At 50.5% G+C, this 18,086-nt stretch overlaps 1 protein-coding gene across 5 annotated transcripts in view; it reads left to right on the top strand.

Moving 5' to 3' along the window:
- Positions 1-757: 757 nt before the first annotated feature.
- Positions 758-18,086, top strand: part of Tmem44 (transmembrane protein 44) — a 42,834-nt gene continuing 25,505 nt past the window's right edge. For 3 of the 5 annotated variants that reach the window (XM_070029872.1, XM_070029868.1, XM_070029867.1), the window contains exons 1-8: positions 758-1,067; positions 3,934-4,060; positions 4,845-4,932; positions 6,233-6,396; positions 6,521-6,607; positions 9,558-9,728; positions 12,416-12,562; positions 13,326-13,466. In XM_070029872.1, coding sequence (XP_069885973.1) covers positions 925-1,067; positions 3,934-4,060; positions 4,845-4,932; positions 6,233-6,396; positions 6,521-6,607; positions 9,558-9,728; positions 12,416-12,562; positions 13,326-13,466 — 1,068 coding nt within the window. In that variant the 5' untranslated portion in view covers positions 758-924. The remainder of the gene's footprint in view (positions 1,068-3,933; positions 4,061-4,844; positions 4,933-6,232; positions 6,397-6,520; positions 6,608-9,557; positions 9,729-12,415; positions 12,563-13,325; positions 13,467-18,086) is intronic. The other 2 variants (XM_070029870.1, XM_070029869.1) reach the window with 1 other exon arrangement.

Genomic DNA, 18,086 nt, shown 5'->3' with positions numbered 1-18,086 from the left:
TTTTTAATGTTTATTTATTAATTTGTGATGCTGAGGGTCGAGTCCTGGGCCTCCTGCTTACTGGCCAAGTGCTCTACCCAACAGCTATTTCCTCAGACCATGAAGCTGATAGACAGCCAGCCAGCCAGCCAGACAGACAGACAGACAGACAGACAGACAGATAATAGATTTGTTAAAGCAAAATGATATCCATGCCCTATTTTAAGCACACTTAATTCAATACGGAAAAATTTAAATATATGGTAACAGTTTTTGAGAACACCGGCTTTGTGTGCTGAATTGGTGGCAATGTGGCTGGCTGGGAGTGGGTGCGTTCCAAAACCCGCTCCTGGGCGGGGATGACGTCCCTCCGGGTAGCAGCTTCAGAACAGAGCGAGAAGGACGACCCGCTCCCCGGCCCCTCCGCGCCCTTTCCTGGTCTCTCATTCTCGTTGTGCACCGCGCACCCCTGGGCGCCCAACGCCCCAGCCCTCGGCCGCGCCGGTGTGCGCGCTGTCTGGCTCTGGAAGTGTGGTGACTTTGGTGCCGGGACACCGTGCCTTCCTTACAGGGACCGGCGAGGCGCGTGTCCTCGGGGGAGCCCGGCGGCTGCCCGCTCCCAGGGACCGCCAAGGGTCTCGCGGACTCCCCCGCGCCGCATCGGCCCCGCGGGCCGCGGGGCGGGGGCGCAGCCTTTGTGCGCCGGCGGCTCCGGGCTCCGCCGCTGGGGGGCGGCCTGCGCCCCACCGACCCCCGACAATAGCGTGAGGGTGGGGAGCCGTGCGGTCCCGGAAACTTTTCCCGAGGATCGCCGCCGCCCCCAGAGCCTGGGAAGCGGAGGGGGCGCGCCACCCCTGCGGTGGAGACCCGGGGCGCTGTGCCCGGACCAGGGGCGCCGTGCGGGAGGCCCCGGCTCGCGCCGGGCTGGGCGCGCCGAGCGGTGCCATGGAGGAGGCGCCCAGCCCCGCGCCTGGCCCCGCGCTCGGGGACTGGGACTACCTGGATCGCTGCTTCGCCCGCCACCGGGTCTGCATCTCCTTCGGCCTGTGGATCTGCGCCTCCTGCTGCTGGATCGCCGCCCATGCGCTGTAATGGACCCGGGGCGCGGGGCGCGGGGCGCGGGGCGGGGGGCGAGGGGCGCGGGGCGGGGGGCGCGGGGCGGGAGGGACGGGGGACAGGTCGGGCAGGGGCTGGCCCAGGAGGAAACGAGAGGAGGACATAGAGGAGCCCTGCGGTGCGCAAGCCTCGCGTTAAATCTAGCGTTTCTCTGTAGACCGAAGTCGGATCCGTCTTTCCGGATTCCACGCACGGGAGAGCCGGGCCCGGAGCCAGCAGCGCCAGGCTGGGTGGTGCAGTGAATGAGGCCGGGACTGGGCTCTGTTGTCAGCCCTGCTCTATTGGCTGGTGGCGTGAGCTGGGCAAGTGATTAGCCTTTGCTCCTCGCTTGAATGAGGATAATATTTCGTAAGAGGGAGGGGAGTGTTACAGGAGGCATATTGCCAAAGTAAGTGCCCATTGAACATAACCATGGCTCTAGCTCTGCCCCCTACCCTTGAAGACGTCAAGTCTTTCCATTCTTCTGGCCTCGATTTACCCAAAGACCTCCTAGCTGGGACTCTGGTGGCCAAAACCCTGGTCTCTGTAACCTGGGTTCCAAGAGTGAAGCCTCCAGGTTTTGGGCAATCCTTTCCCAGGAACAGAAATTCAGCGGCAATGCCCAAGATGGTGCCACCAAGGTATTCCCAGGCAGGGGAGACAGTACGATTCCCCTCTTCTTACACATTGACTATTCCCCTCAGATTTGACATAGTGCAGTCTGCAGCACTAATACCCAGGAACTGGAATACATTAAAATGATACTTCGGACAAGTAGTGTATTTATTCACTTACCCAGATCCCTGCCACAGGCCTGTGAGGTCTTCACATGTATAGGGAAGGAGCCTCCAGTTATTGAGAGGTTAAATAAACTCCCGAAGTGACATGGCCAGAAGGAAACTCTAGGCCCTGTTATGCAGGGGCAGAACTTCAGGGCTGAAAGCTCTCCAGGTCAGAAGTTGGAAACTAAAAGAGCACTGTGCACATTTGTTTTTTTGTTTTTGTGGTCGTGGGACCTGAACTCTGGGCCTGGGCGCTGTCCCTCAGCTCTTCAGCTCAAGACTAGTGCTCTACCACTTGAGCCACAGTGCCACTTCTGGCTTTTTCTGCTTATGTGGTGCTGAGAAATCGAACCCAGGGCCTCATGCATGCAAGGCAAGCGCTCTATCACTGAGCCACCTTCCCAGCCCCCACTGTGCACATTATCACCTCTGTTTTTCAACCACAGTCTGATAGGTATGTCAGCCACCTGGAAACCAAAACATGGAGAGGTCAGGGGACTCCTAAGGGTGCCAGGCTGGCTGGTCTAAGAGCAGAGCCTCTGCTGGACTGCCTGAATATCCATCTATCACTCTTCCAAGCGGTGGCTACCTGGGTGGGCTAAGGTAAGCCAGGATCTCTGTCCTCTGAGATCTGGGAAGTTTATTGAGAGCACGAAGGCCCAGAACAAAGCCTTCAGTGTGAAGCCAGAAGACCTGCTTTCAACTCACCTTACCAGTCTAAGACTCAGTTTTCTCCTTGCCCATATGGGAGGGCTGACATAAAGTATTGCTTATTTGGGTCTAAGTCTGATGGTCTCTAAGTTAAAGTTGTCATTCTTTTGGTTTTGGATTGGTTTTAGGAGCCCAGAACTTTGATTAATGGTTAATGATCCCACTGTGAGCTTTGAAGGCCTAGACTGAGCAGGTCAGAAAATGCTTAGGAACCCAACAGCCTTCTATTACCAAACCTTTTCCCAAGGGGTGACATTGAGAATCTAATGATATGGAGTGAGTACCACCTTCTGGTTAATGGAAATGAAACCGCAACTGCTGTCCTGCCTCAGTGTTTCTGAAGAAACACAGCAAGGAGCTGTGAGAAACTCAGCAAGGCGCTGTGTATAAGAGTATAAGGTCAGGAGTGTAAGATCAGAGGACCATGGTTTGAAGCCAGCCTAGGCAGAAAGGTCTGTGAGTCTTCATCTCCAATTAACCAGCAAAAATCTGAGCTGCAAGTGTGGTTTACGTGGTAGAATGCTATCAGAGCAAGCAAGCTGAGTGCAGGGACCTGTGTTCAAATGCTGGTACTGAGTGGGTAGTTACAATCATTACATTCAATGAACATATGTGAAAATGGAGCCACTTGAGGGTACAAGTGGGCTTAGGAGAGATGGGGAAGAATGATGGAAGGGGTGACATTGATCAAGATGCATTGTACTCCAAAACTGACATGATGAGTTGAAACTCCTTTGTACAACTACTTAAAGATAATTTTAAAAAATTATAAGGAAATGGTACTGACAGTTTTGCCTGGGGTTGACACTGAGATCCTTCTACCTACATCCTCCCATGTAGCTGAGATGACAGATGCATGCCACGTGTTATTGTTGAGATGGGGGCCTAGACTGGCCCCCAGTCTCAATCTTACCAATCTCCTCCTCCCAAGAAATAACATTACAGGTATGAGCCTGGCACAATTGACCTTTTTAACGTTGGCTGCTGGCTCTGCCATTGGCTGAAGTGCTACTGTTGGAACCCTCATGATTGTCTTTTAGACAACCAAGCCTGATGACTAGTGAGTCAAATAGAGAGGTCAGTCATTGCACTGATTGATTTGGGGAGAGTCAGTCATCAGTAGAGGATGCTGCTGCTTCCACATGCATGATTCTGGCCTCTGCCAGGGGCTTCTAGGCCAGTGGCTTGGGATTCTTCTGATCATTTCTTCTCTATCTATAAAATAAGCTGGGAGACACCTGCTCCAGGCTTGGGGAAGAAAGTGCTTCCTTGGAACACAAAGCCACAGTGCCTTTTTAAAGGTATCTGTTTTGGTGTGTCCCCAGATTCACAGCTTCTGTGTTATATCCATGCCTCTATCACCCAGGCTTCTTTACCTGAGATGTGCAAAGAAATCTGGACAAAGCCAGTCAGCACTGTGTTCTGCATGCTGTCTCCTGAGTAGTCTGTGTGATACCATCGGGGCGATTCTGGCCAGACAGCTCACGATCCAGGTTTGTGTGACCCTTGGGCCCAGTCCAACATGGGTGTGACTGTCCTTTCTCTGCTGCAGCTACAGTGGCTTCTCTTGTTTCATCATTATGTAAGGCATAGTTTACCCTCAGAGTGTCTGTTCTGTCATTTCTGTTCCCCTCTCCCCAATATTCTTGCTCCCTATACCACACGACTCATTGTTCACTTTCTGTAAAGCGTATTCAAAGTCACCTTCAATAATAAGACCTCTCAGGAGGCTGAGGTCTGAAGATCTCTGCTTAAAGCCAGCCCAGGCTACATAGCAAAACTCTGCCTCAAAACACCCAAACAGGAGGAGGGCATCCCATTTCTTGGTACCTGATGAGATAGAACGAGAATACACTCAAGTCCAAAAGTAATAGGTAGTGTTTATTGAATACCTGCCTACATCCTTGACACTAAAGACCCATTGTAGACCTGTTTTACAGATGAGGAAACTGAGGCCCAGATTCAGTGGCTGAGCCATATTTACACAGCGAAGACTACCCATGCAGTAGAAAGAATGTGAAATAAGAAGCAAAGGGCTGGATTCCTGCCTCCATCTATTCTGACAGGCATCTTTGCAAATGGGATGAGCCATTTGGGCATTCCATCCCCTCTTCAAAGAGACCTTTCTCAGGGCAGGGGGCAGGTGGGAGGTGTGGCTTACAGATGGCAGTACTAAACCAGTGTTGCTCATGTGGCAGAGGGGATCCTGAAGGTGAGGTGCTGAGGTTCTAGAAAACGATGCTTGAATGTCAAAACTCTATTTCTATTTGTTCCCAGGTTTTCACTGGTGCCTACCTGGCAGCTGTTGACTTGGTGAGCTTTCTGTTCATTCTCTTCCCAGTCTGCAGATCCAAATCTAACTCGGGTGAGTATGTGGCCATCCATTCCTGTTCTCATTTATCCATGCATTCGTCGGGGTGCTAAGTGTCAGCTCTTGTCACACCCTGAGCTGGGTCCCTTCCAGGCACAGGCAAACTGATAAAAGACCCCAACTCCAGCCACATGAGAAAGTCAAGACCCTAAATAGTTACTAGAGCTTTGGGCATGCGTGGTCTGAAGCCATGGACTTCAGATATCAGGAAAGTACTGGGTCTGGGTGCAGAGCAGGCATTCCAGATGAGCAGAATAGCACAGGCTCATGCCAGAGGAGCAATGGTACATGATCTGGAGATGAGTGGAGAGATCTCAGCATGCAAATCTGAGTGGCCAAGCAAGGATGCCATCCACAGGTGTGGACCATCCATAACAGAACAGGAGCAGGAAGTGACAGGAGGGGTGAGGAGCTCTGAGTATGTGGGACTGGAGGCCCCTGAAAACAAGTGTGCTTGGACCCTTGTCCAAAAGGGGGAATGCTTGTGTCAATGGTACTGTAACATGTTGTCAGTGGGCGCTCCTAGAAAATGGTCCTAGATCTGCACAAAAAAAAAAAGTGTGTGTGTGTGTGTGTGTGTGTGTGTGTGTGTGTGTGTGTGTGTGTGTGTTTTACTGGAGCTTGAACTCATGGCCTCATGCTCTTGCTTAGTTTTTTCAGTCAAGGCTGATACTCTACCACTTAAGCCACACGTCTACTTTCAGCTTTTTACTGTTTATTGGAGGTAAGAGTCCCTTGGACTTTTCTGCCCCAGCTGGGGGTGGAGAGGGGTAGGGGGGTGGTAAGGGGGGCTTCAAACTGGGATCCTCAGATCTCAGCCTACTGAATAGCTAGGATTATAGGCATGAGCCACTAGCACCCAAGGCAACATGAAAAACTACTGCTCACTGCTGTTTGTCCTGCTCACAGGAGAGGTGGTGTGACACAGACATATCACTGGCCCATGTGGCTCCTGAGGCCTAGAACTGGAAAGACACCTGTCTGCAAAGAGCTGGTGCTAACCCTACCCCTGGGCCCAGATGGTTGTGCTGTAGCTTCCCTGCCCTCTGCAAGCCCTTGAGTTATTCTCTTCTTCCAGAGGCTTTGCCTCCCCATCTACCCACAGTTGGCTCTGTTTGTCTTCCTGGGCTGAGAGGACTTTATCTGCTATCAAAAGCCTGTGTGCTGACACTAGAGCTTCTCCTAGATTAGGACTCTCAAGGACAGGCCCCATTCCCTGGCCACACAGAGCAGAACCATGACAAGCTAGGTGAACACATGGGCCAGTGATATGTCTGTTTGGTGTCTCTTGCAGGGCAGGACACCCGGGAGAGAAAGAGGAGGCGGCTCAGGGCCACTGTGTTTGTCCTGACTCTGCCGCTGAGCCTGGGCTCAAGCTGGGCTCTCTGGGCTTCTGTGCCCAAGATTTCAACCCCTGTTCGAGGCTCACAACGGAGGCTGTTGGGGAAATTGCTGCAGGTGAGGCTGAGCCATCCCAGGGAGGGTGTGGGTTGGTCCTGGGCAGTGACCTGGGTGGACTGGGGGAGGGGGACAGGGATTTCTGGCCCTCAGAATGCTGACAGTGTGTCATCTATTCTTGCAGGACAACACTGAAGTCTTTGGTTACCTGCTGGGTGGAATCGCTGCCCTCGGTTCCTGGGCATCCCGCATCCCCCCACTCTCCAGAATTGTGAGGCTGGGGGAGGGGGTGCGGGGTGGAGCAAAGGGAGCTGGGACGGTGGCAGGTCTTAGGGCACCAGGAATATTCTAGAGGCTCTGTATACTATGTATACATGCATATGTGGACTTCGATTTTTCTGAGGAGCCACAGTGACCAGGGCAGGGGGTGCATGTGGAGAGCCCGTGGCTCAGCCAGTGGGACCTGAGGCCTGTGCATTCTTCCCTATTTCCTACCAGGAAAAGCACTGGGAGTGGGGGTGGGGAAGAAGGGGACAAACAAGGGTGCCACTAGAGATCGAGAAGGGTGTAGAGACCAGACACAGTCAGCTACTGGGCTCTGATTGGCATGTCTGGATGAGGAAAGCCCTGTTGGCCAATCCTGTTGGGCTAGAGAGGTGAGTTGCCCCTTGGGGGAGCTCACAGCATCATGGATTATGCAGATGTGTCATCAAGATGTCAATGATGTAAGAAAGGGAGAAGTAGGTGTTTGAGATTTCAGAAGAGGGAGAGAAGGGATTTGAGCTCCATATGCTATTCAAGGGATAGAGAGGAGAAATCACACTGCTAGACTGCAGGTGGTGGCAGCTGTCCTGGAGGCTCAAAAGGGAAGGTGGGGCAGGTGAGGGAAGGGCAGTCTGGGCTCTTAAGGGGGCACAGGACAGTGCCTGAACAACAGCAACCATAGTGGCTGTGCTGCCAGGTAATCTCTGTAGATGACTCCACCACCTTAGCCCTGTCTCACTGACAGGAGCAGCACCAGCCCTGACAGCAAGAGATGAAATGGCCCACTGTTTAGCATAAAAAGAACCCCTGGACTAGGAACATCATGGCTGAGTACGAGGCCCAGGGAAGGCAAGTGGCTAGTGATGACTTGTGTGAACACAGAAAGGGCCCAAACCTGGGCCTTAGCCATAGGAGTCCTGTCTCCAGACTAAGCAAGGGATCAGAGAACCCTGAACCTGTGTGTCCAAGGAGGGATTTGGGTAGGGAAGCCTTTGAGGGAGCCAGAACAGTGCCTGGCCACCAATGTTAGTTCCCTAAGGCTGGTTGTAGTCAGTCAAGCTGGAGTTCTGGATCTCTGGCCAAACTGAGCTGTGTCCTGTGCTGGGTAGAAAGGGCCCAGGGGAGAGAGGTTCATCTCTACTCTCAGCCTCTGGGACGGGGCCCAGGGCCCAGGGCCCACCTCTGGTGGCTGAGCCATGGGCTCTCCACATGTACCTGGCTCTGCACATAAACCCAGACTGTGATTGTCTCTGTTCACTGACTTTAAGCAGATAGTGGCCACCTGCCATCTGCTTGGGAATAAAAGTAGCCATATCTGAGATGTCAAAACCAAGGTTCAAAGCCAATCCAGGTAGGCAAATCCTGAAGCTTGTTATGTACAGTTAACCAACAAAAAGACAGTGTGGCTATACAGTGGTAGAGCACCAGCCATGAGAGAAAAAGCTGAGCACAAGCATGAAAACCTGAGTTTAAGTCCCAATGCTGGCGCGCGCGCGCACACACACACACACACACACACACACACACACACACACACACACATGCACACGCATATACACACACGCGCGCACACACACACGCACATGCACACGCATATACGCACACGCACACACACACACATGCACACACGCGCACACACACGCACATGCGCGCGCACACGCATATGCACGCACACGCACACACGCGCGCGCACACACATGCACACGCATATACACACACGCACACGCACACACATGCACACACACACGCACACGCGCACACACACGCACACATGCACACACACACACACACACACACAGAAGTTCAGATGCAGAACATAATGTTACATTCCTGAGGATTCTTTGAGCTAAAAAAAAAAATAGGAGAAAATCACACATCACTTGCCTTTTTTTTTGTTTTTTTCTCCATTCCTTAGCCAAGGTCTGACTATTTTTAAATATAATTAGCTAAGGAACAATCTAAAATATACATATTTTATATTTGTATATATAAATTATGTGACTTCATGTAATTAATGTATAGTTTTGTGTAGACACATATAAATGCATATATAATGACTTTGTACCTCTAAAAGCTACTTATAGATAAGTATTGCATGTGTTTCTATTTTTAAACCCATTCCTTGTTCTCCAGAAGTGTCACCTTGGCTTCACAATTGCCAGAATATTCTGTCATTTTCCTGATCTTTCCTTTTTGACCTGGTGTAGAATTATTGGTCCCAGCAAGAGAAGGGCTGGGCATAATTCAGATCCCCTCACTACTTTTCCCAGCTAGTGTCTTAGAGACCCTGCCTTGTATCAGAAGTTGGGCACTGAGATGCCAGGGTCTGCCTGTTCTCAGGAGCTCTCTGAATATGTAGAGAGCAAGGGGTGTTTTTTTTTGTTGTTGTCCTTTGTTCTGTTTTCTTGGTGTAGTTATTGGAGTATGAACTCAGAGTCTCTGCTTGGCTTTTTCACTCAAGGTTGTCCTCTGTCACTTGAGCCACACTTCCACTTCCAGCTTTTTTTGGAGGTGGTTAATTGGAGTTAAGAGTCTCCCTGATTTGTCTTCCAGCAGTCTGGCTTTGAAGTGAGATCCACAGATCTCAGCCTCCTAAGTAGCTTACGATTTATAGGTCTGAGGGCCCAGCAAAAGCAGAGTCCAGCTGAGCAAAAGGTAATGTGTTGGAGAGATGTATTAGGTATGATTGAGCCCAGATGAGAGTTAGTTGCTCTCCATCGTGGGCAAATGATAAGAATAGGCTTCTGGATCCAAGGTTTAAGGTAGATTTTTGAAAGATGAATAGGAGTTTGCCAGGCAAAGGTGCAACTTGACCAAAAGTGAGATGTGTAACAAAAGCAACACCCTTGAGGAGTGGCCCTGTATACGGGGCTTGCTACCACACATATTGTGCCACTGAGGAGCCTGGGCCCCCAAACCCACTTTCCTCCTGCCAAGCCCCTTCTCTTTCTGCCTAGTGCCAGGGGAAGTCACTCCCCTTCATCCACCTGTGGACGCGGTTCCTGTCGGCTCTGGCTGGCCTCCTCTATGCCTCAGCCATTGTAGCCCATGACCGGGAGCCCGAGTACCTGCTACGGGCCACGCCCTGGTTCCTGACTTCCCTTGGAAGGGCTTCGCTGGACCTCACTGTATCCACCCCAGGCTGGAGGCTGGGGGAGGCCGGACTGCCTGGGTCCCAGCCCCACCCTGCCATGTCCTTTGTCGCTCTGTATAGGCAGCATCTGGCCCAGCACTTAGGGATGGTGTGAAGCCTGTGGCAGGCAGCTACCAATACCATTCTTTACAATGATTATTCTTTAGGCTGGAGCTCTCTGAAACAACAAAGAAGAGTGGGAAGGTTCCAGGCCTTGGAGTCAGAGACCTGGGTCAGTTCTCTCCCTGTCTCTCTGCCTTAGCTTTCTCTCAGGGCTGGAAGAGGTATCTGCATGCTGACCTGCCATGCAGGGTTGTTCCTGCCTTCCTCCTCTGCTTTCTGGCACTGGATCCTGTGGTGGAGAAACAGAGGTGAAAGCTGACCAGTGCTGCTGATGGTCAGTGGCTGCCTCATGGCTCCTTGCTGCTTCCTGAGGTGCCACACGGATGACCTTGGCAAGGGCAACCAAGCCTTGGCAGTGGACTGCAGGTGGTTATTAGAGGTGCTGGCAGTGGGAAGGGCTCTATGGTGGGTGGGTATGAATAGCCTGGAGATCTGAGATCAAGGCAGGGCACACACTAGGCTTTTGGGAAGAGTCTGTCCTCACCTTCTTCTGGCTACTGGTGGCTCCAAGTATTCCTTAACTTGTGGCCTCATAATTTGAGCTTCTGTTTCTATCTTCTGTCTTTATATGGCCTTTTTGTATATCTCTATATGGCAGTTCCTCTTTCTCTTGCTTCTACTCTTGGTGATGGTACTGGCATGGCATGAACTCAGGACCTCACACTTACTAGGTAGGTATTCATCACTTGAGCCAACACCTCCAAGCGTTTTTGTTGTTGTTAGTGGTAGAGCTTGAACTCAGGGCCAAGGTTCTGTCCCTGAGCTTTTCTGCTCAAGGCTAACATTCTTTGAACCACAGCTCCACTTCCAGTTTTCTGGTGGTTAATTGGAGATAAGAGTCTCATGGACTTTCCTATCTGGTGTGACCTACCTGGCCTGGCCTTGATCCGTGATCCTCAGATATCATCCTCCTGAGTAGCTAGGATTACAGGTGTGAGCCACCAGCACCCAGCCCAAGCTTTGTGTGTGTGTGTGTGTGTGTGTGTGTGTGTGTGTGTGTGTGTGTGTGTGTGTGATGGGGCTTGAACTTGGAGTCTGGGTGCTGTCCCTAAGCTTTTTTTTTTTTTTTAATCAGTCATGGGGGCTGAACTCTGGGCCTGGGCGCTGTCCCTTGGCTCTTTAGCTCAAGGCTAGTGCTCTACCACTTGAGCCACAGCACCACTTCTGGCTTTTTTCTGCTTATGTGGTGCTGAGGAATCGAACCCAGAGCCTCATGCATGCAAGGCAAGCGCTCTACCACTGAGCCACCTTCCCAGCCCTATCCCTAAGCTTTTTTTTTTTTACTAAAGGCTACTGCTCTACCACTTGAGCCCCAGCTCTACTTCCCCTAAGCTTTTTCTTTTTTTTTTTTTTGGTCCACTCATGGGCCTGAACTCTGGGCCTGGCCGCTGTCCCTCAGCTCTTCAACTCAAGGCTAGCACTCTACCACTTGAGCCACAGTGCCACTTCTGGCTTTTTTTCTTTTTGCTTATGTGGTGCTGAGGAATTGAACCCAGGGCCTCATGCATGCAAGGCAAGCGCTCTACCACTGAGCCACCTTCCCAGCCCCCGCTAAGCTTTTTGCTTGAGCTGTTTTTCATCATCTCAGACCTTGATCTTCCTACCTCCACCACCAAGTTATATGAAATTACAAGTATATACCTATACATCTGACCCTGGCTGCTGCTACTACTGCTGCTGCTCCTCTTTCTCCTCCCCATCTCCCCTCCCTTCCTCCTCCTTTCCACCTCCCCCCCCTTATCCTCCTCCTCTTCCTCCTCCTCCTCCTCCCCCCCCCTTATCCTCCTCCTCCTCCTCCTCCTCCTCCTCCTCCTCCTCTTCCTCCTCCTCCTCCTCCTCCTCCTCCTCCTCCTCCTCCTCCTCCTCCTCCTCCTCCTCCTCCTCCTCCTCCTCCTCCTCCTCCTCCTCTCCTCTTCCTTCTCCTCCTTCTCCTTCTTTTTCTTGTGCTAGTACTGGGTCTTAAACTCAGGCCTGGGAGCTGTCTCTTAGTTTTTTCAACTCTACCATTGAGCCAGCTCCACTACCAGCTTTTTAGTGGTTAACTGGAGATGGAAGATTCACATAGAATACTGCCCAAAGTGTCTTTGAACCTCATCCCTCAGATCTCAGACTCCTGAGTAGCTAGGATTAGTAGCTAACTTGAGCCATGGGACCAAGTCTGGATCCTCTTATAAGTACTGGAATCATTAGATACAGGGCTTATTCTGTTCCTCAATGGCTACTTACATCAACAAAGACTCTACTTCCAAATAAGGTCACATTCTGAGGTTCCAGGTAGGTATGAATTTGGGAGGACACTATCCCACAAGTGCTGTAAGCCACATCCTTCAGTAGGATGTTTACAACAAGTATTTCCAAGAGACAGGAATGCAGTCAGGCCTGGCCTTGTCCTCAGATAAGCTGAGTCTATCTGGGGTAGACCAAGGCAGGATAAGCCCGTGGAGGTGTGAGAGCCTAGATGGTCAGGACACCAGGGGTTCTAGGGAGGGGAGAGTGGGAAGGGTAGCAGCAGGCCACTGGCAGGTCTCTACTTTCTATACCTTAACTTCCATGTCTCAGATTATTTTCCTTTCATGTGTGATGAAGAGCAAGATGAGAAGGGCCTTTGGATTTACCACAGAAACCAGAGAGGACCCCGACACCCAAGCCCTCCTGACCTGTGCAGAGAAAGAGGACGACCACCAAGAGGCCAGCAGTGAGGACAAGGTCTTTCCAGTGTTTCCTGGGTGGGGTGGACAGAGGCAGGGGCCCTGCACCAAGTCTGGGACTTGAGAACCTTGAAAGTCCTTCCATGCTGTGTGTGTGTGTGTGTGTGTGTGTGTGTGTGTGTGTGTGTGTGTGTGTGTGTGTGTGTGTGTGTGTGTGTGTGTGTGTGTGTGCAGTACTAGTGCTTGAACTCAGGGTCTGGGCTCTTCCAGTTGAGTCACAGCTTCACTTCCTGCTCTTTGCTGGCTAATTAGAGATAAAAGTCTCATCCCAAGCTATCTGGGAAGCCAAGATTGGGAGGATTGTGGTTCCAGGCCAGCTCAGGCAGAAAGATCCATGAGACTCCAGCTCAGTGGAAAAAAAGCTGTTCATAGTGGTGAATGCCTGTCATCTCAGCTATCATAGGAAGCCTAAAGGAGGCTTAGCAGGAAGCAAGTCTTTACCTTAAAAATAACCAGTGCAAAAAAGGCTGGGGGCATAGCTCAGCAGTAAAGTACCTACTTAGCCCTCATGAGGCATGAGACTCGGAATTCAAACCCCAGTACCACCAAACTTAAAAAAAAAAAGTTCCCAGCTGGTTCTCTTGGGCTGCAGAGTTTGGGGACCATTGGCTTTAAAAGGAGAGCGCTAAGACACTCCTTATAAGAAGCAGAATGTGAGGTATGCCTTAAAAATAGCAAGAAAAAAAAAAAACTAAAATGCCCTAAGGGTTCTTTCGAATAAAATGGGAGCTTGTTTTTAGAACATGTCTCTTGACTTTCAGATGTCTCCTTTCTGTCTTCCTGTCTCCTCTCAAAAGAATTCAGATTGGGTGCCACTCACCACCCTGTCCCACTGCAAGTCTCTGAGGACAATGACAGCAATCAGCCGTTACATGGAGCTCACCATCGAACCCGTACAGCAGGTGAGGGTCCATGGGCCACAATTAGGTGTCCAGAAGGGTGGGCCACAGTCCTGGAAGGCTTCCTGAAGGAGGTGATACTATTGTGATGTGAGGGATCGTGTAAAGAGCTGTGTGGGCCTGTCATGGAGGGCACGTAGGAGAGGAAAATGGTTTCCCTTCACCCTCTTTGCTACAGCGGTTGAGGATCGTGAATCAACTTGATAAGAATTACAAGAATAAACAACAACTTAGTTGCTTATGCATGAAAGTTCACAAAGAAAACAGTAGCCACAGGGCTGGGAAGGTGGCTCAGTGGTAGAGCGCTTGCCTTGCATGCATGAGGCCCTGGGTTCGATTCCTTAGCACCACATAAGCAAAAAGAAAAAAGCCGGAAGTGGCTCTGTGACTCAAGTGGTAGAGCGCTAGCCTTGAGCTGAAGAGCTGAGGGACAGCGCCCAGGTCCAGAGTTCAGGCCCCACGACCAGACCAAAAAATAAAAAAAATAAAAATATAACAGTAGCCAGATGAGGGAGGTCTCTCTGTCCTAGGCTAAACACAAGAGAAAGGATTAGAACTTGTGGGGACAGGCATCTTACAGAAGAGGAGCAGAGGGAAAGTAGGGGTGCACATGTTGTCACTGGAAGTAGCTCTCTTCCTGCTGGACACTAGAAATTTCCTGCATAAAATTGAGTTTTCCTTACACGAGAGAAAATTTATGTAACTTGGCCCTAAAATTCATGGACTCTGCAGAAGTTTGCTTATGTACTGAAAATATCCAGAATTTTTGTCGTTATCCTTTAAAAATACATAATATATAATTAGAACAATTTACACAGTGTGTATTCTGAATTAGGCATTATAAAAATCTAGCATTGATTCAAAGCATAGCTATATGCAAATTCTATACCTTTTTTTCTTGTGCCAATATGGAGGTTTGAACTCAGGGCCTAGGAACTGTCCCTGAGCTTGTTTGCTCAAGTGGAACCACAGCTCCACTTCTGACTTTTGGATGGTTAACTGGAGATCAGAGTCTCACAAACTTCCTTCCCTAGACTGACTTTGAACTACTATGCTCAGTCCCAGCCTCCTGAGTAGCTAGGATTACAGGTATGAGCCATCAGCACCTGGGCCTACACCATTTTATACAAGGGGCTTGAGCTTCTGAGGATTTGGGTGACTATGAGGCTCTGAAAGCCAAAGGATGATTTTGCTCTATGTTTAGGCAGTTGAGGTAGGAACAGCTTCTCCTGCTTCTGCTGCATTTCACTTGCCTGTAGTCGAAATGACCCATATGCCTAAGAGACATTCTTGAGGCTGCGCATCCTGGTTCTCTCCCAGAGTGTGGGAGGAGAGAGGGTGCAGTCAGATTACTTAGATGGGCCAAAGGACCTAGCATTCCCCAAGGGCAGTGGATCCTGGAGGCTTCAGTGCTAGACTCAAGACCAGGTGTGAATTCCATCATCGGTGCATCATTGGTGCACAGGAGAGGAGAGTGGACTAGGGTCAGTGAGGAGTAGCGGTCTGTCTGTGTGCCGATAGGGCCTAAAGCCCGGAAGTGGAGGGGCCGGGCCCACAGGACTCCTGGGGCTTGGCCCACTCTGGCTCTTCAGGAAGGAAAGGACAGGGAAATGGGCACAACAAGTTCACGCCTCAGCCCACTTCCCCAGAGATTATTCTCTTCTTTTTCTTTCTTTCCTTTTTTTGTTTTGTTGTGTTGTATTATTTTTATTTTTATTTTTTTGCCAATCCTGGGGCTTGAACTCAGGCCTGGACACTGTCCCTGAGCTTCTTTTGCTTAGGGCTAGCACTCTACCACTTGGGTCACATTCCCAGCCAGAGATTGTTCTTGTCAGATTGCTGTACCCACAGTCATTTCTGCTCTGATTGAGGCTTGCTCATTTGGCCATTGACTTCTAACCTCTGTCCCCAAGCTCCTGGTGCTTCTGCCATCCTCAGAAGTGTCCAGGAGTATCCCCTTCTCTTGTGTGTTCTTGGGGACCCCCAGTCCCATGGCTCTACGTGCTGGTGCATGAAGGTCCCCAGTGTATAGCTGCACCAGTTCCAGTCTCAGCTCTCTGGCTGCCTATTCCATGGTATCTTATGGTACCTCATACTTACCACATCCAACACAGACCTCTGAGTTTCCCTGCCCAGTCCCACTTCTCACCCATCTTCCTTGCTATGGTTCACAATGCCCTGTCCACACATCAATTCAACCCAGATTTCTCCTTCCTGTCTCCTCTCCTGCTGCATTCCCATGCCATCCAGCCCACATGTGGGTCCTATAAATGCTCCCCTAAAATATGTGTCAAGATGTATTGTTATCCTTATAAATTGTTGCACTTATAAATTGATATACACCCCTTTGTGTAACTAAATGAATTTTTAAAAAAAACATATGAAGGCCAGTAGCCATGTGGCTTATCTTCTCTGCCACCCTTGTCCCACCTCTCCACCTGCACTAACAGCTAGAAGGTGTTTTGACAAATGAAAATAATATCTGGGCTGGGAAGGTGGCTCAGTGATAGAGTGCTTGCCTTGCATGCCTGAGGCCCTGGGTTCGATTCCTCAGCACCATATAAGCAGAAAAAGCCAGAAGTGGCGCTGTAGCTCAAGTGGTAGAGCACTAGCCTTGAGCTGAAGAGCTGAGGGACAGCGCCCAGGCCCAGAGTTCAGGCCCCACGACTGGACCCCCCCCCAAAAAAAAACCTCTAAAAGACAATGTCCAGGATCTGAGTTCAAGTCCCAGTACCAGTATCAATAAATAAATAAATAGACTTCTGGCTAATCTTACAGAGACTCCAACACCCTTAGTCCCAGCCCCAATCCCTTCCTGCTGTGCCCACATTGTGTGCTGTGTACCGACCCCCCCCCCATTCTCTGCCCTTCCTGCTGCACAGGGGTTCTCTACCCCTCTGCCTACGGATCGGAGCTCTCAAACTGCAACAGGTGTTACCCACCCCAAAGGCCCCCAGGGAGAAATAGCTTCCTTGCTGGGCTCCCACCCCCTCCCTCATTGCTGAGGAACAATGTCTTAAAGCACTTAGTACAGTCATATTTCTGTGTGCTGTCCATCTTGTGTGTGTGTGTGTACATGTGTGCATACACACATATATGCACATGCCAGCACTGGGGCTTGAACTCAGGGCCTCATGCTCTTAGGTTTTTCTTTTCTTTTCTGTTCTTTCTTTTCTTTTCTCCCAAGGCTAGTGCTCTACCATGTGAGCTGCAGCTTCCACTTCTGTCTTTTTGGTGGTCAACTGGGGATGAGAGTCTTACAGACTTTCCTGCCTGGGCTGGCTTTGAGCCACTATCCACAGATCTGAGTAGCTAGGATTACAGGTGTGAACCCCGTGCTGTCCATCTTGGAGCCTTGTGCCCTTTGTCTCCTGTCTGAATTCTTCTGGGAGTCACAGGCCCTCTGTAGAGGTACAATCTGAGCATGTTGCTCACTGAGGTGGTCCCTGTCCAGCTGCCCAGGGGACGCTCAGAGGAGCTGGGGCCTTCCTCTTTGCTGTTGATGTTTCCTTGGATGTTGGGCATGACTTCTCTGGGAAGTTCCCAGAGAGGGCATGCCTTTACTGTGAGGAGCCCACTGTGCCCATGGAACTTGCGGGGTGGAGGGAGCTGGAGGAAACAGAATTTTAGTAGCAGATTCCTGAAGGGTGGCAATAGGCCATTTTCCATCTTGGAACTATTGAAAAAGAACTTTCAGAAGCTTCTAGGATGGGATGCTGGGGTGAAACTTAATGGGAGAGTGCTTACCTAGCATGTATGAGGCCTTGGGTTGGATCTTTAGTACAGCTAGGGAGGGAAAAAGGAAGGGAGGGAAAGGGGGAAGGATGGAAGAGGAAGTAAAGAGAGGAAAGAAGGGCTGGGGAGGAGATGGAAGAAAGGGAGGGCAAGTAGGGTTGGTTATGGTTACTTTCACAGCAATTGTACATCACTGTTCGGTGGGCTTTGGGTGGGCTTTTGCTGGGGAACAGACCTGAAGAAAGTTCTACCTCATTCTCTCAAGAGCCCCAAATCTCACCAAGTCTGAGCTTCTACCCATGCTCTTCCTTTTGTGTCCACCAGGGGGCAAGAGTTATCTGGCAGACAGGGAGCCTGGAGCCTACTGCCTTCCCACCCTGGACGGTAGCCACCTTCCTCAGCTCTAGCGACAGCACTCTGTGGCAGCCTGCTTTCTGAGGGCTACTTGCCAGACTAAACAGACCTAATAGTGCTGGCTCTGAGCAACAGCCAATGCTTTCTTGGTGCTTATTATAATGGGCTGGAGTACCAGTCTAAGTTCTGTATACAGATTTGTTTTTATATGTATATTTGTGTGTGTGTGTGCGTGCGTGTGTGTGTGTGTGTGTGTGTGTGTGTGTGTGTGCGTGTGTGCGCGTGCAGGTACTGGGGCTTGAACTCAGGGCCTGAGTGCTTTTGCTGAGCTTTTTTTGCTCAAGGCTGGCACTCTTCCACTTGAGGCACAGCTCTACTTCCTGCTTTTTGCCGGTTAATTGGAGATAAGAGCCTCATGAACTTGCCTGCTAGACTGGCTAAGCAGGTGGTGTAGACTTGAGCCACACTCCAGCTCTAATAATTGTCATTTTAACTTAAGGCACAATACCAAGAGTGGTAGTATATGCCATAGTC

This window comes from Dipodomys merriami, unplaced genomic scaffold, assembly GCF_024711535.1.
Source record: "Dipodomys merriami isolate MVZ:Mamm:240054 unplaced genomic scaffold, mDipMer1.0.p SCAF_2, whole genome shotgun sequence".
NCBI classification, from domain to species: Eukaryota; Metazoa; Chordata; class Mammalia; order Rodentia; family Heteromyidae; genus Dipodomys; species Dipodomys merriami.
This window is presented reverse-complemented; position numbering and strand designations above follow the sequence as displayed.